General features: G+C 42.0%; 1 protein-coding gene across 2 annotated transcripts in view; it reads right to left on the reverse strand.

Annotated features, from left to right (window-relative positions):
* Positions 1 to 9,916: 9,916 nt before the first annotated feature.
* Positions 9,917 to 20,284, reverse strand: part of IPO5 (importin 5) — a 127,367-nt gene continuing 116,999 nt past the window's right edge. For both annotated transcript variants that reach the window (XM_075918783.1, XM_006119706.4), the window contains exons 25-26: positions 13,053 to 13,194; positions 9,917 to 10,060 (exon numbers count right to left, since the gene is read on the reverse strand). In XM_075918783.1, coding sequence (XP_075774898.1) covers positions 9,974 to 10,060; positions 13,053 to 13,194 — 229 coding nt within the window. In that variant the 3' untranslated portion in view covers positions 9,917 to 9,973. The remainder of the gene's footprint in view (positions 10,061 to 13,052; positions 13,195 to 20,284) is intronic.

A 20,284-nucleotide genomic window follows, 5' to 3' on the forward strand; every position in this document is an offset into this window, starting at 1 on the left:
GCAGGTCCTGCCTCACAGGGGCCCTGAGGTGCCTGGGGAACCATGCTGCTCGCTTCCCTCCGTTCAGCCCATGGACGAGCAACCAAGGGAATTTCCGGCCACAATGGGATCCCCCATGGGTAACCGAGAAGCCAGGAGCAGCCAGGCCATCCCTAGGGCTCACACACACCCCTGTGCCTGACGGCACTGCCTCACATGTGCAGCACTCCTCGGTGTGCTTGAGGTTGTGCCTGCGCCCTTGTGGTTAGCCTGCTTTCAGCCATGGCAGATGCTGCGAGGGCATCCCCCGCGTATCCCCTTGGGGCCAGACGTGTGTGGCTTCCCCTGAGCCTGGGAGCAGGCTCACAGGTGTGGTCAGAAGCTGTCTGCTGAGTCCACATAGCCCCCACTAACGCTGTACATGGTCCCACATGCACGGACTGCAGCACTATGTCCAGCCTGAGCAGGCCAAGCGACACTCGCACTCCTCTCCTTGTGCGCCTGCCTTCCCCCCCCCCCCCCCCCCCCCGTGTGTGTGACAAACTGAGAGCACTGAAGATCCCTCCCTGGCACCAGAGAAGGCCTAGGAGACATCCAGGCTGATAGGAACCAGCACTAAGGAGAGCGTGACTGTAGCCATATTGTCTGCCTCCTCCTCCTCCTGTTGCTGTCTCTGGTCCTCCTCCTGCTGGGCGATGACGGGCATGTTGAGGCCAGAGTCTACGATGATGGGTGGGGAAATAGCTTCCCCACCCCCCCCCAAGATCTGGTGCAGCTCCTGGTAGTAGGGGCAGGTGTGGGGTCCTGCCCTGGAGCGCAAGCTGCAAACTCTGGCCCTCATGTATCCCTGGTGAAGCTCTTTGACCTTACTCCAGACCTGTTCCATGATCCAGGGTGGGTGTCCACATTCCACCACAGATGCTGCCATGTGCTCAAAAGTGTTGGTGTTATGGTGCTTAGAGCAGAGATCCTGCAGTGTCTCCTCCTTGCCCCACAGCTCGAGGGACAGGATCATCACTTTGGACCAGGAGGGTGCCTGCCTCTTGGCCCCCATGGGTAGGTCCTGGGAGCCCTGGGGCTACTCCCTGTGAGGGCCAGAGGAGTTGTGGGAGGCTTGTTGCTCAGCCATTGCTGAATTTCTGGATAGCAAGGAGAGCCATGCGGTCATATGCTGCTCCCAAAGCCAGCTTCCTGCCACAAGGCTTGTCCTGAGTGCCTGCAGCTTTAAGAGGGGCCAGGAAACAGGAACTAGAGAGTTGTGATTACTTTGGATGGAGTGGCCACCACAGCACCTGTGCTTTTTCTTGGGAGGCCTCCTCTTCCCCATCCACACACGCCTTTTTCCAAAATAGCTCTTTTGGAAAAAGGCTTCTTCCTCATAGAAAGAGTACCACCAATATTGGAAAGAAACCCTTTGTTCTTTTGAAAGAATTTAATTGCTGTATGGACATAATTGATATTTTTTCAGAAAAATGTCCATTTTTCCGAAAAGACTCGAATGTAGACATAACTGTAGTTTAGTTTCATGGTAATCTCTTTCATTTGATTCAACTATTTAACTTGACCTAATACAAAAGTTTAGCTAAAAGTGTTGGCAAACCCTGATCTGAACTTTTCCTTTTCCCTACTCAAGATATGGCCTTTATGAAACTGATCCAGCAAGAGTGTCTAAATCAATACAACCAATTTTTCTACTTTGCCATAATTATTCTCCCTGTGCTTATCTGTAAACATCCTTTGAAAGATGTTAACTCCGTTGTGCAGGCACTTCTGAAGCTGACAATCTAATGTGTAAAAAAAGCAGTTTCAAAAAACTGGACAAATGATTCCTCATTCAGACTTCTACCTCTTCCATTCTGAATAGGTACTCCAAGGACTGAACTAGCAAGCTTTTAAAACATAAGTGACAATCTAATGTGCAATTGTGCTATCTCCATCTACTGGCCAGAAGGAACTATACTGGTCTAGCAGAGAAATAAAATGTAACCACTTTTAAATTTTTCAGAATATCCATGCTCAGTCTTGGAACAGGTGTTACTAGTTTAAATACTGATTAAGACAAGTCTCTTATTTCAGGGATATTAGCTTCTGAACAGGTGTTTTTGCATTTTAGTTATGTTTAGGAATTTCATTGCCATTTCAAAAAAAAAGTGAGAAAACATTCATGTGAAATATTTGGTTCATTGTGAACTTGTGAAAATGGATGGTCTTAGTTATGACAATTCGGACACGTAAGTACTACTGAAATATTCCCCATTTGAAGTTTTTAGTGCTCATGGGTTTCAGTTGTATTCATAGTTTTGTTGGCAATTTCATAAAGTTTTAAATTTGTGCATGAACTGAATAGTGAGCTCACGTTAACTTTATTACAGCATGTAACATGGCACAGGATACTGCTTTAGGTGAAATTTTGTTAGTATGTTCTTAAGATGGCCAGTATTAAAACATTGCAGTTACTGCTTAGAAAAGAAAAACACTTTAATGCCCATCCCCCCCTTTTTTAAAGAGAAGGAACTTAGTACTTTTTTTTTCTTGTTTGCAAAGGAATTTGATCATTGTACTAGACAAGAAGCTAGAAGCCAGGTGCATCAGATCAGCATCAGAGGGCACAGATGGATTCATTTCACTTTTCTGACCTGGGAACCTGATGGCTGTATTAGCCTCAGTCACCAATTAGAGTAGCCACAAAACAGCTTGGATTTGTATTATTGTATGTTCCCCGAAGGAGCCACTCTTTCAGCTGGCATAATCGCCCCCTAAGCCAGAGGAGCAAAGAGAGAGTTACTACTATTACTAAAGCAAATCAATCTTCAGCTATGCCTCAAGGCACTTTTGAGTACCCTTGCACTGATGGGTGCACCATAAAGCATGATTTAAGATGGCAAGAGAATGTACCGAGTATGGTTAAATTTCAGCACCAAAGGTTAAACAAACTAAGCTAAATTACAATATAAAATAGTCAAATATCCACATTTATGAGATTACTACATACACAGTAAAACTCCAATTGTCCGGCATCCAGTGGTCCGGCGCTCCTGATAGTCTGGCACCAACTGGAACCTGGAGGTGCTCTGGCCAGCTGGACAATTGGAGCTGCTCTGCCCCTGGCTTCCCCAAGCCCACCGCTGGTCAGTTTCAGCAGCAGCGGACTTGGGGAAGCCCTGGGGCAGAGCAGCTGGGGTGCTGCCGGGTTGGTCTCGCAGCGCCACCCTCTCCCACCCTGCACAATTCCCCGCTGTCCCCTCCCCCACCCCAGACCCTTCATAGCCCCCCCCTTTCCAGTACTCCGGCATATCTGATAATCCGGCACCCCCTGGGTCCTAAAGGTGCTGGATTATCGAAAGTTTACTGTATATTAAAGTTGAGTGTGTTACCATTGCTGAACTGGAATGTTACCCTGATTAGTGAGAAGATTTAATGATGAGGACATAGATTTGGAATGCCAATAAATCCAAAAGTTCAGACAAAAGATGGGGAGGGGGGAGGAGAGAGAGAGAGAGAGAGAGAGAGAGATTCTCCACATTGATACCTTGGGGAAAACATTTTGACCATCTTTAATTAGTATTTAGTGGAGATTTTCTTAATCCAAAAATAATTTCAAAACATCAGTAAAAATGATTGACAGTAAATCCTAACATTACAAATTAGCAAAGCATAGCAGATCCAGATTAGTTTTCCTTAGAAAAACAGCCACTTTACAAAATGTTACATGTTGTTTAATAGTAAGCTACTTGTTATACCTTTATATGTTGCCATTTTAAACATCCTCATATTTATCACTTTGCAATAAAGTTACTCACCTTGTGCAGTTACATCTCAAAGAACCATTGTATGTCCCAGCGGGTGCTACACTTTAGATGTGGATATGTTCTCGTGCTGGTGACTGGAGATTTTTGATAGCAGTGCTTGGTCACATCATGCATGCGCAATAGGCACCTCACAGTGCTATTGGCACCCAACAATGCACATGCAACCTCCTCTGTTCCTGCTCTACTGTGGAGTTGAATAGGTAGACTCTGAAATAGCGGGGAGGGGGGTGGATAGTGGAGCATCCACAAATGCATCTCAAAGAACCATTGTTACTGGACAAGGTAAGAAACTTTGAGTGATGTCCTCATGGGTGTTCCATTATAGGTGTCTGCAGAGTAGTGTCTCAGTAAGGATGTTAGGGCTTTGGACTTGTATATTGGCTGGGGAGAGCACAGCAAGGCCTACAGTGGTAGAGGAAATAGGGCTGCTTGTGATGGCATAGTTAATTTGCACATGTGTGCTTTGAGGTCCAGGATGCAGGCCTACATATATCTATCCATTAGTGGAGATTGTGGAACCTTTGGAGTGTTCAAGCAGTGGAAAAGAACAATTTTGTTGACTTTCAGAATGGTTTGGTCCTGTAAAGGTAGGTGATGGTTCACCTTATATTGAGCATATAAACTCTTTGTATGCATCCTTGTGTGGTTTAGGCTAAAATACAGGTAAATGTATGGGTTCTTTAACATGGCAAGTGGTGGCTACATTAGGCAAGAAGGTGGGATGTGGTCATAACATGATTTTATATCTTTTGTGAACACCGTGAAAGCGGGTTCCACCATAAAGGCTATTTATTTCTCCAACGGAAAGGCATGGAAAGTAAAGGAACTAGGTCTGTCTGGGCCATATAGGGATAATGAGAATGATACACACATTGTCTGTGCTTATCATATGACTGACATGTTAGATCAGTGGTATTGGTGAGAATGCTACTGGAACAATGTTCTACATGAGGAGGAAGGCATCTCCCAGACATCCTAGTCTTGAGACCTGCTCTGGAGCAGAAACAAGGGCATCTGAAGTTCTTTTGTGATGCCAAGAGGTGGATCTGCAGGTAACTCCATTTGCAGAATTAACCCCACCTTTCTTGGGGGTTTATCTCCCACCTGTATTACGAAAACTGGTGACAGTGTCCTGGCAGCCTCATAGGTAGCATGTGATTAGGATTATGCTGCTACTAATGCATTAATCCAGGGACCATGGATGTTGCTAGAACAGAGAACCCGGGAAGGCTGGTGGCATGGAGAAAGGCAGCAAGAGAGCACTCAGTGGAGCCCAGGGGTGGCAGAGCATGGGGCTGACCATGGAGCCTGGTGGTGGCAACAGCACCTGGCATCACAGAGCTGGCCACAGAGCCCAGCAGCAGTATCCCTAGGGCTGGACACAGATCTTGACAGTGGCAGTCCCAGGAGCAGGGGCCTGGTGATAAGGCAGGGGGGCCAGGAAAGCCTGGCTGAATCTGCTGACAGACCCTGGGAAGAGTCTGCCAGACCAAGGAAGGTCAATTCTGGCCCTCTTCTGACAAACGCCCTCCTTCAGAACCAGTCAGGTCCTGAGGATACCAGCCCTAGGAGATCCAAGCTGTAGTAGTTGATGTCCTTTCTGCTCAGAAATTATTCCCTAGCTTTTCTGGTAGAAGTAGACAGAAGCGCTGGTGATGGTACTAAATACTTTTTGGCATATCAAGTACCACACATTCCAACAGATTATGCAATAAAGCACGAATAGTGATTTCAAAGCCTCTTATTGTGATTGGGCTAAAAAATATGCACAGATGAAGGATTAAAAATAAATAGTCCTGCAGCATCTTAGGGTACGTCTACACAGCAGGGCTAAAGTTGAATTAAGCTATGCAACTTCAGCTATGCCAATTGCGTAGCTTATGTCGAAACAGCTATGGCTTAGGCACTGTTTACACAACAGGAAGTCAAAGGAATATATAGGTATATATCATGAGCTTTCTTGGCCAAACCCACTTCCTCAGAGAGGTTGTAGGAACGTAGGCAGATTTCATGTTACGATGGGGAAAATTAACGCAAACTAACAGGACAAAGGAACCTTTATATCTCTAGCAATATTTAGATGATGCTAGCACCAAATGCAGGCTCAAGACTAAGATTCACAAGTAGGAATCCTTAGCTGTAAGAAATCTAGAAGAGCTGGATTGTTTGTCCCCTCAGGGCAGCTTTTTATTTTAATATCACAAGAACCTTATCCATACTCTTGCATAGCCTAAAAGAGTGGAAGGCCTGTTAGAGGAGATGTTCTTTGGAAAAGTATTCCAATTTGGTTAGGGCTGCTCAGCTGCTGTTAGGTTCAGCTAACTTGAGTTGGGATCCTACAGACAAAGATGTATTTAGCCATATTTGAACCAGTATCTGTTCCTACTGATCTGTAGAACCCTGCAAGGATACAAAGTTTGTACTTGTGTCCACACCCCTATCTGCAAAAGTGAGTCTTGGCTATTAGCATCCATATCTGCAGATGCAGATACATACTTTATATCCATAGATATCTGTGGATTTGCAGAGCTTGTGATCTGTCTTCCCTAACAAGCTTTCACTAGATGCAAATAGGTTCAGCTAGCCTAGATCACAGGAGGATTGCTGAAAAACTTGGTTTAAGAGTCACTGTGCATTATCCATTGATGACCGATCCTGTTTATCAGTCTCTTACGTAGATCATCTGATGGAGGCCAGATAAGCTTCTACCTTTTGTATTTCCTTGCTGGTTTATGTATCCCAGTTATGCTGTGACTAGATATGGGAGCACTCCTTCCTCAGGAAATTGTGGAAGTCTGAAAGGTGAGATTAGAGACAAGCAGTCTCTATCAAGTTGCTCCAAAACCTTCCTGGACCATGATACTGTCCACTACCTATTGTGGAGCTCACGTAGAACTCTACCCTCAAAAACTGGAATTCACAACACTTTGATATCCAGACACTGTCATTACATGGGCTTCCAGCGTCTACTACTTAAGGGTCTGAAATATTAGATTACTTCACTTCCCTTAAATTTTGTACTGGGAATAAATTCCAGGTGTACCAAAAATTGTCTTTATGTGGGGTCTCTATGCATTAAACCGAAGAACAAGATTTGCAGGGGGAAATGGATGAATTACACTTGGTAATTGACTTTCATTACCTTTTTCTGCTTTGGGAATACTGAGCTTGAATTGTAATTTGAGGCCCAGGAGTCTCAAATTCCAGAACTGAACTGAATCTTTTTACTTTGAGAAAGTCCTGCTCTGCCATAAAGACTCAAGGAGAAGAAAAATATTGAGGAGAGTCACCTAGACAAAATTTGTAAGTATATGGGAGAAGCAACATTAACTTTTGAAGTAATATGTGAAGAGGGATACAGGGATTTTGGACTACCTCCCCCTCCCCCCAAAAAACCAAACAACTCAGCAACAAACCAAAACACAGTGAGGACAGTCAAACCTGAGTTCCAAACCATGCCTGGGGTTGATTGCATTCTTGCAGCCAAGTCAAACTGATGTCAGGTGGTTATATCGATCACCTGCTGTCTGGCTTAATTCCTTTACTCTCACAAAACAAGGGTCAACAACCTAGAAGTGAACCAGAGCCTCCCTTATGTAACAGATGATTTTCTTACAGATTGTGCTCCTCTCTCTGCTTGTTACATTTGGCCTGCTCTGCAATCATAGGGAGAGGGGAAAAAAGAATGGAATTTGGAGTGAACATTCCTTGAGAAACACTCAAACACCCCCATTTATGGATAAATAAAGGTTTGTTCATTCCTGTTCAAAAGGCAGCTTTAACATAGATATGGCAATATCCTGTCAACTTTTTTGCCCTGGCAGAGAATGTGGCATGAGAGCAGAAATAATGTTCCAGACCTGGACTCAAATGCATCTAATTTGACAAAAGTGACTTAGCTCATATGTTTGACACTGGGGGGGGGAGGGGGGGGAAGAGATCCAAAAATGAATAAATGCTACTGAGACACAAGACCAGATAAACATGAAATAATCAGAGACCATTTTTATAGCCACGTATTTGTACTTTTGAGACAAATAACCAGATTTACTAAGATACAATGTGAGTGAAGTAATACCTTTTAATTGGATCAACTTCTGACAGTAGACAGACAAGTTTATCCAGATCTAAGTAAGGTTTGAAAGCTCATCTCTAACAGAAGTTGGTGCAATAAAAGACATTACCGCACCTGCCTTGCCTCCCTAATAGTCTGCGACTGACATGGCTACAACAACAATGCATACAGATTTACTGAAATATTTTCCCTGCTGATGGCTTCAAATCCTGATGCATACAGTTTCCAGTGTGTAGACACAAACTCCTGGAAAATAATTGGAGCTGTACTCAATGACAAAAATTTAATGAGGAGAACTGGGATCACCACAAACTATACACTCAACAGAAAAGTAGACTAGGGTTTTGATAAAATGTACACTGGTTACAAACTAAATATTCTGTTTATTTACAGATCTGCACTCTAAAAATAATATTTGTATTTAAAAAAAAAACCCAGACTTCTCAGCCAGGATTAAAATGCAAAACTTTGCCATGAGAAGAGAATTACTTTAAAAACTGATTTTTCTTCTACAAGTACAGCAGGTTATATTTTGATGTATAGTTCTGTTTCTACAGTTGGCGAGCTTATTCATTATAGAAACTGATTTTATAATAAATTATGAAAGTCAGAGCCCTATGGCTGCAAGGGGCGACTGCTCAAACCACAGCTGATGCTGAAAACCATGGAAATCTGTTAATGTCACAATTATTTCAAAATCATATCCTTATTTATAATAACTGGGGCAGCTTTTTTCCCCCTCTCGCGTTAAGCATCAAGCTAGTACTCTCTTCCATTTCATTATAATGCATTTACGCAGCACATTTTAACAGACTGTTGCAAATCACCTACTGAAAAGTCTTTAATTCTTAGGTTAGCTTTCTGGTCTAAGCATAAGTTTAATGTTTATATCAAAAATATTAGTACAAACTGCAAAGTGTTCACACTGGATTTAAAATTAAAAATAAGATTTTAGAAAAACTCTAAAATCAGAACTCTAAACTCAGTAAGCCATGTATTGCTAATATGAGATGAACCAGTAAAACATTCATGCACAAATTTTCTCCTACCAATTATCTCCACAAATATAACTGCATGCATTCTATTAAATATTATTCAAAGTCTGCCTGGCTATCAGACCTGTTGTGCATCTGCAACAAATATTAGCCAACTTTTCATAATTTACAAATATGCAATTCGATCCGAAAACAAAACAGCTTATAGTAAAGATATGTAAACTCACTGTACCCGAGGGGCATGTAATTAACTTTGAATTGTATATCATATGTAGTTCAAGTCAGAAATTAGCTGAATGGTTAAAATCAAAGAAACAAGAAAGCAGGACGTTTGGGTTAGACAAATTGTACAGAAAATTTCAAATATCTTAAAATTATGGCTTGTAATGTTTGCTCTTTGTATCTTTTCATAGGAGGAAACAATGAATAAAAACCACACAGCACTGAACTTTTACACAAGCTTCTTATTGTATTTCAATGTCATTTATTGACGAGTGAATGAGATACTGCCAGACATGCCAAAGACACTTCACATTCAAGGACTGGAAGTTGAACAGCTTCTCTCATTGAGTCACTAGACAAGCCTTGTTTGGAAAACAGTGGCATCAATGAGATCTTCATGCTCAATATTAATCTTCAATTTTTCATATTTTGATCTAGTGGCTTGCTGGGTAGAAGGGCACTTACTACCCTAAAAAAAGATTCACTCCAATTAATACAATTAATACTAGGTGTACAGAAATGTTATCTGCTATAATGTACATTACTGCTGAGTAACTGGTCTTAAAGCTGTTTCTTAATTCATTATATCTAATGAGAAATTCAATTTGTTTCCTTTTTACCATCATATAGATGGCTGATACCATTAAAAAAATACTCTTCAGTGCTTTTGCAGGGTTTAGAGAGAGCTTCTTCAGTGTTGTGGGATAGAAATTGATTAAACACCATTCTGAAAGAGTGCTTCTTCTTGCTTCCAATGCCTGCAAGTTGCAAAAGAATGGCCTACACGCTCTACAGTTTGTTTTTTTTTGCTCAAAAACAAAACAAAGAAACCTAAACAATAGGGTAAATGTTTATTTGGAGTTAGTTTTCTTGCAGATGATAATTAAGGCCCTTCAAGCAGAGTTCAGGAGCTCCTGTATAGCTGCCTGTTGGTCTGCACTGAGCTGTGATATGCACTCTGTCCATAGTCCTCCAGAGGTCTGGAAAACAATGAAAAATAAATATAGACTTTCTTGCTGCAGTATTACAGGACATATACATTGTGCCACCACCCTCCCTTCTTGCCTCTAGCACCATTAGACCATCTGCTACAAGCTGGACTGTGGCAGGCAAAATAAAATAACTGGCAGACTGGATGTGACTGCTCTCCCCATTGCCCACTCCTGCCCTAGGTTATGCCAAACAGACAGTTCTGGCCTACACTCAAAATTGCATCAGTGTAAATAAAGCTTTTTTCTAAAAATTTAGTTAAATTGGTGCAAGTGTATAGACAATGTATCAGTAGGAGATCTGAAACGCCTAGTGACTTCCCAGAATTAAACGCAAAAAAACACACAAGCTAAATGCAGCCCTGTATTCTTCCATAGATAAGTAACACAGCAATTTGTTCTCCTTTGAATAAGAGCATAAACATGTTAACTGTTATGCCTGAACATGGATAAATCACTTTCAAAAGAGGCTGGGCATCCTTACCCATATAATTTTTTGTCTTGCTATATCCACAAAAGTGATTTATTTTAATGGTACTAAATATTTTCCAAGTATTATAATCCTTTCAAATAAAGACACTAAGTGGGAAGTATTTATTCAGCACAGCAGTCAACACAGGCTTGTGAACAGACACTAACTTGTCTCAGTATAGCAAAGGAGATAAAGTTGATATTTACTGTATTAAACTGGCTTAGATCTCCACAGTGGTTTTTGATAAGTCTCAGTTAAGGTGTTTAAACTTCCAGAACCAGATTTCTGTGTGACATATTTTAACATCAGTTCTACACTGAAGGTTTTCATTTACTCTTTCACAGCATATTTAAAAAGGGATCCATTGGGTCCAATCACAAAAATGTAAAGATGTGGTTTACTGAGAGATTCAGTGTTCTAAATACATTCTAACAAACAAGGGCCTTTATTTGATTGTTTTGGTACAATATTAAGTATTTTGCATAGACAGTGAGATTCTGACATTTAAGTTCTGCAGTACTCTTAGATAAAGGGCACATGTTTAATTTTAAAACTGCCACTCTCAATCAGATATTGTTTCCTTGAGCAACCTATATGTATGTCCCTCTTATTCCTAGGAGAATTCTGCGCCACTGCACAATGCAGAATTTGGGAAGAATTAATGTTCTGTGCAGAATTTCACCCCCCCCCACCCCCAGTATTAGTGCTGCAGAGCTGCTGGCAGTCACTAAAGGCCACCGGACCCAGCTGAGCCCAGTTCACAAATAGAATACACTGCTGGGGGAAGGAGCAAGGAGTTTAAGGGTTCCCAGCAGCTGCAGTTCCTTGTCTCCCCTAGAGGGAGGAGGCCATACAAGCCCAGGATCCAGCGTGTCTCTCTCCCTCTCCCCCTCCTCCTCCCCATCCCCCTCCCCCTCTCCCCGCAGTGTCTGGCCCTGCAGCTAGGCTCTGGAGGGAAAAAGCAGGTATAGGTGACTGACGGGGACTCTGACAAAGCTCTGGAGGGGTGAGAATGTCTGGCCCTGTGGCTGGGCTCGGGGGGGGGGGGGGGGGGGGGGGGGGAGAGGAGACGGAGACAGAGAAACAAGAACTGGGTTGTTGTAGGGATTTCTTTTTTAATGTTACAGGATTACTTCCTGACAGGTATTTTGAAATAAAATCAAAATAATTGAAACTAGCATGATTATATAGGGTTGACTATGCAAAATTTTGCAGAATTTTAATATTGTATTCAGAATTTTTAGATGGAGAATTCCCCTGGGAGTAAGCTCTGTTCCTGCTATTCATTGCTCCTTCACCAACTTCCACAGGAGGTAGTTACGAACTATGCAAGTTTATAAAGAAATTGAGTCTCTAAGTAGGGCTGCTTTATTTTGCCATAATAATGAAGGTGGAAGCACCTTTCCTTTCATTAAAGGCCTTGTTTCATCAGTCACCTATATTATCAAAAAATGTTCATTTTTGCCATTTGAGCACAGGTTGGACAAGTTTATTAGCTCGGAATAAATAAGATTTGTCGCTGGGAGTAATGACAGAGACTTAAGTGAAATGTGATTGTATTTTGTATAGGTCAACCAGAGTTTGAAGTCTTATCTAAAAAATCCCTAAAATACATTTCAGTACTGCCTTCTTTTTGTCCCTTCTGACTAGTACTACGTAATTTACAGGTTTTGCTTGCTCTTTTATAAGTGCCCTTACACAAGCAGTTTCCACTGAAACCCACAATGCAGTCAATGACACTGTGTACAAGTTGAAACTCCGTAATCCACACTTTTAGTCTGGCAACACCCCTGGTCCAGCATCGCCATGGGAGCACTCACGGGGATAAGCCAGCAGGCTGGGGCCAGGAACATTGCCAGACAAAGCAGCTAAGAGCGTGGAGCCCCCTGGGCATTGACTTCATCTGATCTGTCAAATTCCTTGATTTAGGACCAGTCAGGTCCCGAGGGTGCCAGATCAGGGAAGTTCAATGTATACTAGAAGTAGCAGATAGCTGTGGAGCTGGCACTCCCACTCAACTGAGTCTTCTCCAACATAGGATTCCCAAAGTTCATCTTGAATAAGCTTGGGTATCATTGCCATGTAGCTGCCCAGCTTTTGGGTCATTCTAATATATTTTGCATGAAATACAAAATTAATCTTTAGAAACTAAGTAGTGTAGCTCAAATAATCTGAGAAAAGATAAAGGCGATTAAAAAGAATTATGTACAAGGTAACCATACAGCTGTTTCCACGTGTTCACATTTTTTATGAAAGCTTCAAAAATTATTTGGGTCATAAAGAGATACATCATCTACTTTAAGTACCTTACACAATGTTATCAAGATAAATCTAAATTAAATGTGCATAGTCTTATAAGGAATCCATTTGGAATATTTCTTCTTGGGTCAATACTGGTTAGAGCATCATATTTATTACTGAGACTAGGTTCTGAATATTAGTTTTACAATTCTTTCATCTGAAATAGCAAACTAGAATGACTCCTTTACATTAAAATAAATTTACATTCACCTGCACTTGACGAACAACATTAGCCAACCGTTTGGTGCATGGATCTTCATGTTTAATAGCTTCGTGAATTTCACCATCCGCAATTATACTGAATATTCTGGGAAGATTAGAGTTGTTGTGACCAAGGACAATTGGGTTGTTACTGATAGAGAACAAAAAAGTATACACATTACAAATAGGCCAGGATTAGCAGTCTAACATGTAAAGTAACTGCATTTCAAGACATTTCTGATTTTTTACAATTGCACAATCATACCTTAAATTATCCAGCGTCATTAAGTACATCTGTTCTAGAACAAAATTCTATTTTTGTAATTTTAAGATCTGGAAAATTTTATAAATTCAACATAACTGATTTACTCCCCTCTCTCCAAGATGGAAAGTGATACTGACTGGCTCCAAAGGAAGAGTCAACCAGCCTCTCTTGATCTCAAGTGAGGAATACTAGAAGGACTCTTAAATATGAAAAGGGTTAGTGATAATCAAAAGAGTTGAGGAGATTAAAGGGAGTTATGTAAAATCAGGGAGATTAATACCATTGGGGACTGTCTTAAAGGCAGCTGAAAAGTCTAACTGGTATCTTATGGGCACACAACTATCATCATAAAGCTATCTACTAATGTTACCAATACCATTTTTATTTTAAACCCTGGTTTATACTAAGCACCAGATTTAACACGTGTATACTTCACGAGTCCTCATCACACTCTAAACCAAGAAGATTAATCATAGGTCCGGAAGGGTATGTCTATACTGCAACACTATTTCAAAACAAGTGCTATTCTGAAATAATTTGGTCCACAGCAGGCAGTTATTTTGAAATAGTGTCAAAATACTGTCAAGCTGGAGGACTTCTTACTATGACTCCTGTGACCCTTGTTGTATGAGGAATAAGGGAAGCTGGAGGAAGAGTGCTGTATTTCGAAATAAGTGCTGTGTAGACGCTCCCTATTTCGAAATAAGTTACACAATTAATGTAGCTCAATTTGCGTAGCTTATTTAGAGTTGAGCCCGTCAGTGTACACACCCAAAATTACTTCAAGTATTGCCCCCAGCACTCAGGAAGAACAAGTCCCTTGAGGCAGGGCCAAATAAACGTAGGGCATCTATAACAGTTTTTTTCCAGTACTACCACCACGCCAGTTAATTCCCCATTTTGTAGTTGTGTGTGAGAGTCCTTCTGAATAGTACACCATCTTTTATTGAATTTCACTTTGATTTTAGACGACTCCTTCAATTTGTCAATGTTTTTTTGAATTCTAATCCTGACCTCCATATCATTCCTACCATTCCTTCCCCATTCTCTAGGCCACGTTTTCTCAACCTATTTAACACCAGGGATTCACTTATTGCCTTTCTAAACTGTTATCAGGGAGAGCAGAGGGACCAGCATCAGTCCACAAACCAGACACTGAGAAACACTAATCCAGTTTAAAAAAAAAAATTAAGTGGGGTTAGTATTACTTCTTCTTGACAAATCCATGTCCACTATTCTTCATAATCGTATCACCCCCTAAACGCTCACAAACTGGTTGTCCAATATTTGTTTCAGTATCTTTCCAGGTATCAAAGTTATACGGACTGGTTTAATATCCTGGGTCCTCTTCCACGAGGTGTACAGATAGTTTGGAATGGCTTGCTAGTTCGAACTATCTTGCCCGTGCCGCGTGTAGCCGCACTGCACGGGGTTCGAACAAGCCGGCACTTAAAAATGGCGCCGGCCGGCTTATGCAAATGAAGCCCGGGAAATTCAAATCCCGCTTCATTTGCACGTTCGGTATGCCTACATTACCCCGCTAGTTCGAACTAGCGGGGTAGTGTAGACATACCCTAATAGATTAGTAAGACAGGATTTCCCTTTACAGAAACCATGTTGACTTTTGTCCAACAAATTATGTTCTTCTACATGATTCACAATTTTATTCTTTACAATTGTTTCGACTAATTTTCCCGGTACTGAAGTTAGACTTACCGGTCTGTAATTGCCAGGATCGCCTCTAGAGCCCTTTTTAAATATTGGTGTCACGTTGGCTACCTTCCAGTCATTAGGTACGGAAGCCGATTTAAAGGATAGGTTACAAACCACAGATAATAGCTCAGCAATTTCCCATTTAAGTTCTTTTAGAACCCTTGGATGAATGCCATCCGGTCCCGGAGATTTGTTAACATTAAGTTTTTCTATTTGTTCCAAAACCTCCTCTAATGACAATTCAATCCGGGACAGTTCCTCAGATTCATCACCCACAAAGGACGGTGCAGATTCAGGAATCTCCCCAACATCCTCAGCCGTGAAGACTGAAGCAAAGAAATCATTTAGTTTCTCCGCAATGGCTTTATCGTCCTTGATTGCTCCTTTTATAGCTCGATCATCTAGGGGACCCACAGGCTTTTTAGCAGGCTTCCTGCTTCTAATGTACTTAAACATTTTGTTATTTCTTTTTGAGTTTTTGGCTAGCTGTTCCTCAAAATCTTTTTTTGCTTTTCTTATTACATGTTTACACTTGATTTGACAGTGTTTATGTTCCTTTCTATTTATCTCACTAGGATTGGACTTCCACTTCTTAAAAAATACCTTTTTGTCCCTCACTGCTTCTTTTACATGATGGTTAAGCCATGGTGACTCTTTTTTAGGTCTCTTGCTATGTTTTTTAATTTGGGGTATACATTTAAGTTGGGCCTCTATTATGGTGTCTTTAAAAAGTTTCCATGCAGCTTTCAGGGATTTGGCTCTAGTCACTGTGCCTTTTAATTTCTGTTTAACAAACCTCCTCATTTTTGTGTAATTCCCCTTTTTGAAATTAAATGCCAGGGTGCTGGACTGCTGAGGTGTTCTTCCCACCACAGGAATGTTGAATGTTATTATATTATGGTCACTATTCCCAAGCGGTCCTGTAACGGTTATATCCTGGACCTGATCCTGCACTCCACTCAGGACTAAATCGAGAATTGCCTCTCCCCTTGTGGGTTCCTGCACTAGCTGCTCCAAGAAGCAGTCATTTAAGCCATTGAGAAATTTTATCTCTGCTTCTTTTCCTGAGGTGACATGTATCCAGTCAATATGGGGGTAATTAAAATCCCCCATTATTATAGAGTTCTCTATTTTGGTAGCCTCTCTAATCTCCCTCAGCATTTCTATGTCAGTATCGCTGTCCTGGTCAGGTGGTCGGTAATATATCCCTACTGCTAATTTCTTATTATTGGAGCATGGAATTTCTATCCATAGCGATTCTATGGAACATGTTGATTCACTTAATATTTTTATTTCATTTGATTCTACATTATCTTTCACATACAGTGCCACTCCGCCACCCACCCGGCCTGCTCTATCCTTTCTATATATTTTATATCCCGGTATGATTGTGGCCCACAGATTTTCCTCATTCCACCAGGTTTCAGTGATGCCTATTATGTCTATCTCCTCATTTAATACAAGGTACTCTAGTTCACCCATCTTATTAGTCAGACTCCTAGCATTTGTGTACAAGCACTTTAAAAATTTGCCACTGCTTATTTGTCTGCCCTTCTCTGATGCATTGGATTCCTTTCTATGTGGTTGTTTGTCAGCTCTGGCCAATGGTTTGCCCTCTCCCCTCCTCTCTTTCTGACTACAGCTTAGAAAATCTCTATCAACGGATTCTCCTCTAAGAGAAGTCTCTCTCCGATTTACGTGCATCTCCGCACCAATCGGCTTTCCCCCTCTCTTAGTTTAAAAACTGCTCTACGGCCTTATTAATGTTTAGTGCCAGCTGTCTGGTTCCACCCTGGTTTAGGTGGAGCCCATCCTTCCTTTATAGGCTCCCCCTCTCCCAAAAGTGTCCCCAGTTCCTAATAAATCTAAACCCCTCTTCCCTACACCATCGTCTCATCCACGCATTGAGACTCTGAAGCTCTGCCTGCCTATCTGGCCCTGCGCGTGGAACTGGAAACATTTCCGAGAACGCCACCATAGAGGTCCTGGATTTCAGTCTCTTTCCTAGCAGCCTAAATTTGGCCTCCAGGACATCTCTCCTACCCTTCCCTATGTCATTGGTACCTACATGTACCACAACCACCGGCTCCTCCCCAGCACTACACATAAGTCTATCTAGATGCCTCGAGAGATCCGCAACCTTCGCACCAGGCAGGCAAGTGACCATACGGTTCTCCCGGTCATCACAAACCCAACTATCTATGTTTCTAATGATCGAATCACCCACTACTAACACCTAACTCTTCCTAGCTGGCATTCCCTCCCTATCAGAGGTATCCTCAGTGCAAGAGGATACCGCAACATCCTCTGGGAGGAAGGTCCCAACTATGGGATGGTTTCCCTCTGCTCCCATTAAATGCTCTGTTCCCTTGAGATTTTCATCCTCCTTAAGAACACTGGGGCTCTCAGACTGGAGGTGGGACAGTACTACAGTGTCCCGGAAAGTCTCATCAACATAGCTCTCTAGCTCCCTTAGCTCCTCCAGTTCAGCCACCCTGTCCTCCAAAGCCCGAACTTGGTCTCTGAGGGTCAGGAGCTCCTTGCAACGGGTGCACATATACGCCACCCGCCCACAGGGCAGGTAATCATACATGTTACACTCAATGCAATAAACAGGATAGCCCCCACTCTGCTGCTGGGCTTCTGTCTCCATGTTTGTAATGAATAAGTTTAAGTACAAACTGGCCCAGTTTGTAATGAATAAGTTTAAGTGGCCCAGTGTAGACACAGCCATAGTGTATTTTGACTTTCCAAAAGCCTTTGACAAGGCTCCCACTAAAGGCTCTTAAGTAAGCAGTCATGAGATAAAAGGTAGGATTTCTCCCACAGATAAGTAACCAGATAAAGACAAGAAAACAGCTGTGAGCAAGACACAAGTAATAATTCTTTCACTTTACTCTGCACTTAGGCCTCAATTGAAGTATTGTGTCTAGTTCTAGGCACAGGCACAACATTTCAAAGAAGAGGGGCAGAAACTGGAAAAGGTTCAGAGAAGAACAAAAATGATTAAAGGTCAAGAAAACACAACCTGTGAGGAAAGACTGAAAAAACTGTTTGTTTAGTTTGGGATAAGAGTAAAAAAGACATGATAGCAGTTTTCAAATACCAAATACCTAAAGTTATGCTATAAGGAGGAGGGAGAAAAATTGTTCTCCTTGACCTCTGATGATAGGACAAGCAGCAATGGCTTAAATTGCATCAAGGGATGTATAGGTTGGACATCAGGAAAAACTGTAACTCTCAGGGTGATTAACATTGAGATAAATTGCCCTTGGGAGGTTGTGGAATCTCCATCATTTGAGATATTTAAGTTTAGGTTTAACATACATCTATCAGAGATGATCTAGATGGTCCTGCAGTGAGGGCAGGGGACTGGACTTGATGATCTCTCAAGGTCCCTCCCAGTTCTGGTATTCTGTTATTCTAATAAATAGTCATTTTTCCACAATGGAAAGAGATAAACAACAGTGGTCCCAAGAATCTGTACTGGAACCAATGCTCTTCAATGTTTATCCAAATTTTCTAGATAATTTATGAACTGAGATAGCATGACTTGCAGACAATACAAAATTCCTCAAATTAATTAAATCCAAAACTAACTGCAAAAAGCTATCAAGGGATTGCCTAAAACTAGGTAAGTAGAGCAACAAAATTGCAGATGAAATTCAATGTTTATAAAATCAAAGTTCAGCTTGGAAAAGAGGTGACTAAGGCCACGTCTCTACTTGCTGCACTGGAGAGTGACCTTCTGGCGTTTGGTTTAACGGATCTAGTAAGGAACTTGCTAAATTGACTGCTGACGGTACCTCCAGGAGGCACCAGTTCTCCTCAATTCATGAAGAGTAAGGGAAGCCAAAAGCAGTGTTTGCTTCCATTGACCTCCCACCATGAAGAATGCACCTCGCTCAACTTAGGGTATAGTGAGCTCCAGCTACGTTAATTACATAGTTGGATTTCTGTACCTTAAGGCCAGTGGTTCTCAACTATGAGTCTGCAGACCAATGCCAGTCTGCAAACCGTGACCTGCTGGGCTGTGGCGGCTCTGGGGGCTAGGATACACAGCTCAGCTTCCCTGAGGCCCGCCCACTTACTGAACAGAGTGACACAGTAGCTGCTCAGCTGTTCTAGTGCGGGGCCACATGGCGGGCAGCTGCCCCACCCGAGGAACAACAAGGCAGACACCATGTGGTCCTGGACCTAGCTTCAGCCCTTCCTCTAGTGGCCGGGGCCCTGTGACATGGCCCCCTCAGGCGGTGGGACTCTGGAAACAGGAGGCTGGCACTGGGAGACTAAGGAGCAGGGGACTGGTGGAGCTGAAGCTGTTTGCAGTGGCTCTGGGGACCAGGGCTTTTGGCAGAATATGCAAATAAAATGTTACTAGTTTGCCAAAAGTTTGTGAATGGGTTTGCCAGTTTGTAGTGTAAAAAAGGTTGTGAACCACTGCCTTAAGCTGACCTTACAGGTGTAGTATAGATCTGGCCTAAGAGAGAATATGACAGAGGTCTATAAAATCATGAATAGTGGGGAAGACAGTGAATAGAGAAGAATTATTTTCTCCTTCATGTAACACAAGAACTAAGGGTCACCTGATGAAATAAATAGGGATCAGATTTAAAATCTAAGTAAGTACTTCTTCCACAAAGCAGTCAACTAGTGAAATTCATTGCCAGAAGAGGTTGTGAAATCTGCAGCTGGGTTCAAAAAAGAATTAAATAAATTTGTGGATGATAGGTCCATCGATATCTACTAGCTAAGATGGTCAGGGACAACCCCAATGCTCCAAGTGTTCCTAAACCATAAGTAAGATGGAGTGGAGAACAGGGGACAGATCACTCAACTGCTCTGATCTATTCGTTTCCCCTCATACATCTGGCACTGGTCACATGGGAAAACAGGCTAGCAGGCTAGCTGACCATTAGCTTGACCCTCTATGGCCATTCTTATGTTCTTAAACATTCTTCAACTCCTTCTTCCCTCTTTGGCTTATGTTCCTTAGTTTTTATTAATATTACACTGTGTTGATTATCTGGTGGTAACTATTAACCTTTTAGTGAAGAATGACAACAGCATTCAACACCTCAGATGTCATAAATTAGCTCTCCTTCCCTGTTACGCAGAGAACCTACACTTTCCTTCATTCTTCTCTTGCCTCTTATGTATTAAAATAATCTCCTCTTGCCTTTCATGTCCCTTACTACATGCAAGTCCTTTATGCTTTGCTTTTCTTCTTTCCTACATGCTTGTTTTATTCTTTGTTCTCAGA

The sequence above is a fragment of the Pelodiscus sinensis genome, chromosome 1, assembly GCF_049634645.1.
Source record: "Pelodiscus sinensis isolate JC-2024 chromosome 1, ASM4963464v1, whole genome shotgun sequence".
NCBI lineage: Eukaryota > Metazoa > Chordata > Testudines > Trionychidae > Pelodiscus > Pelodiscus sinensis.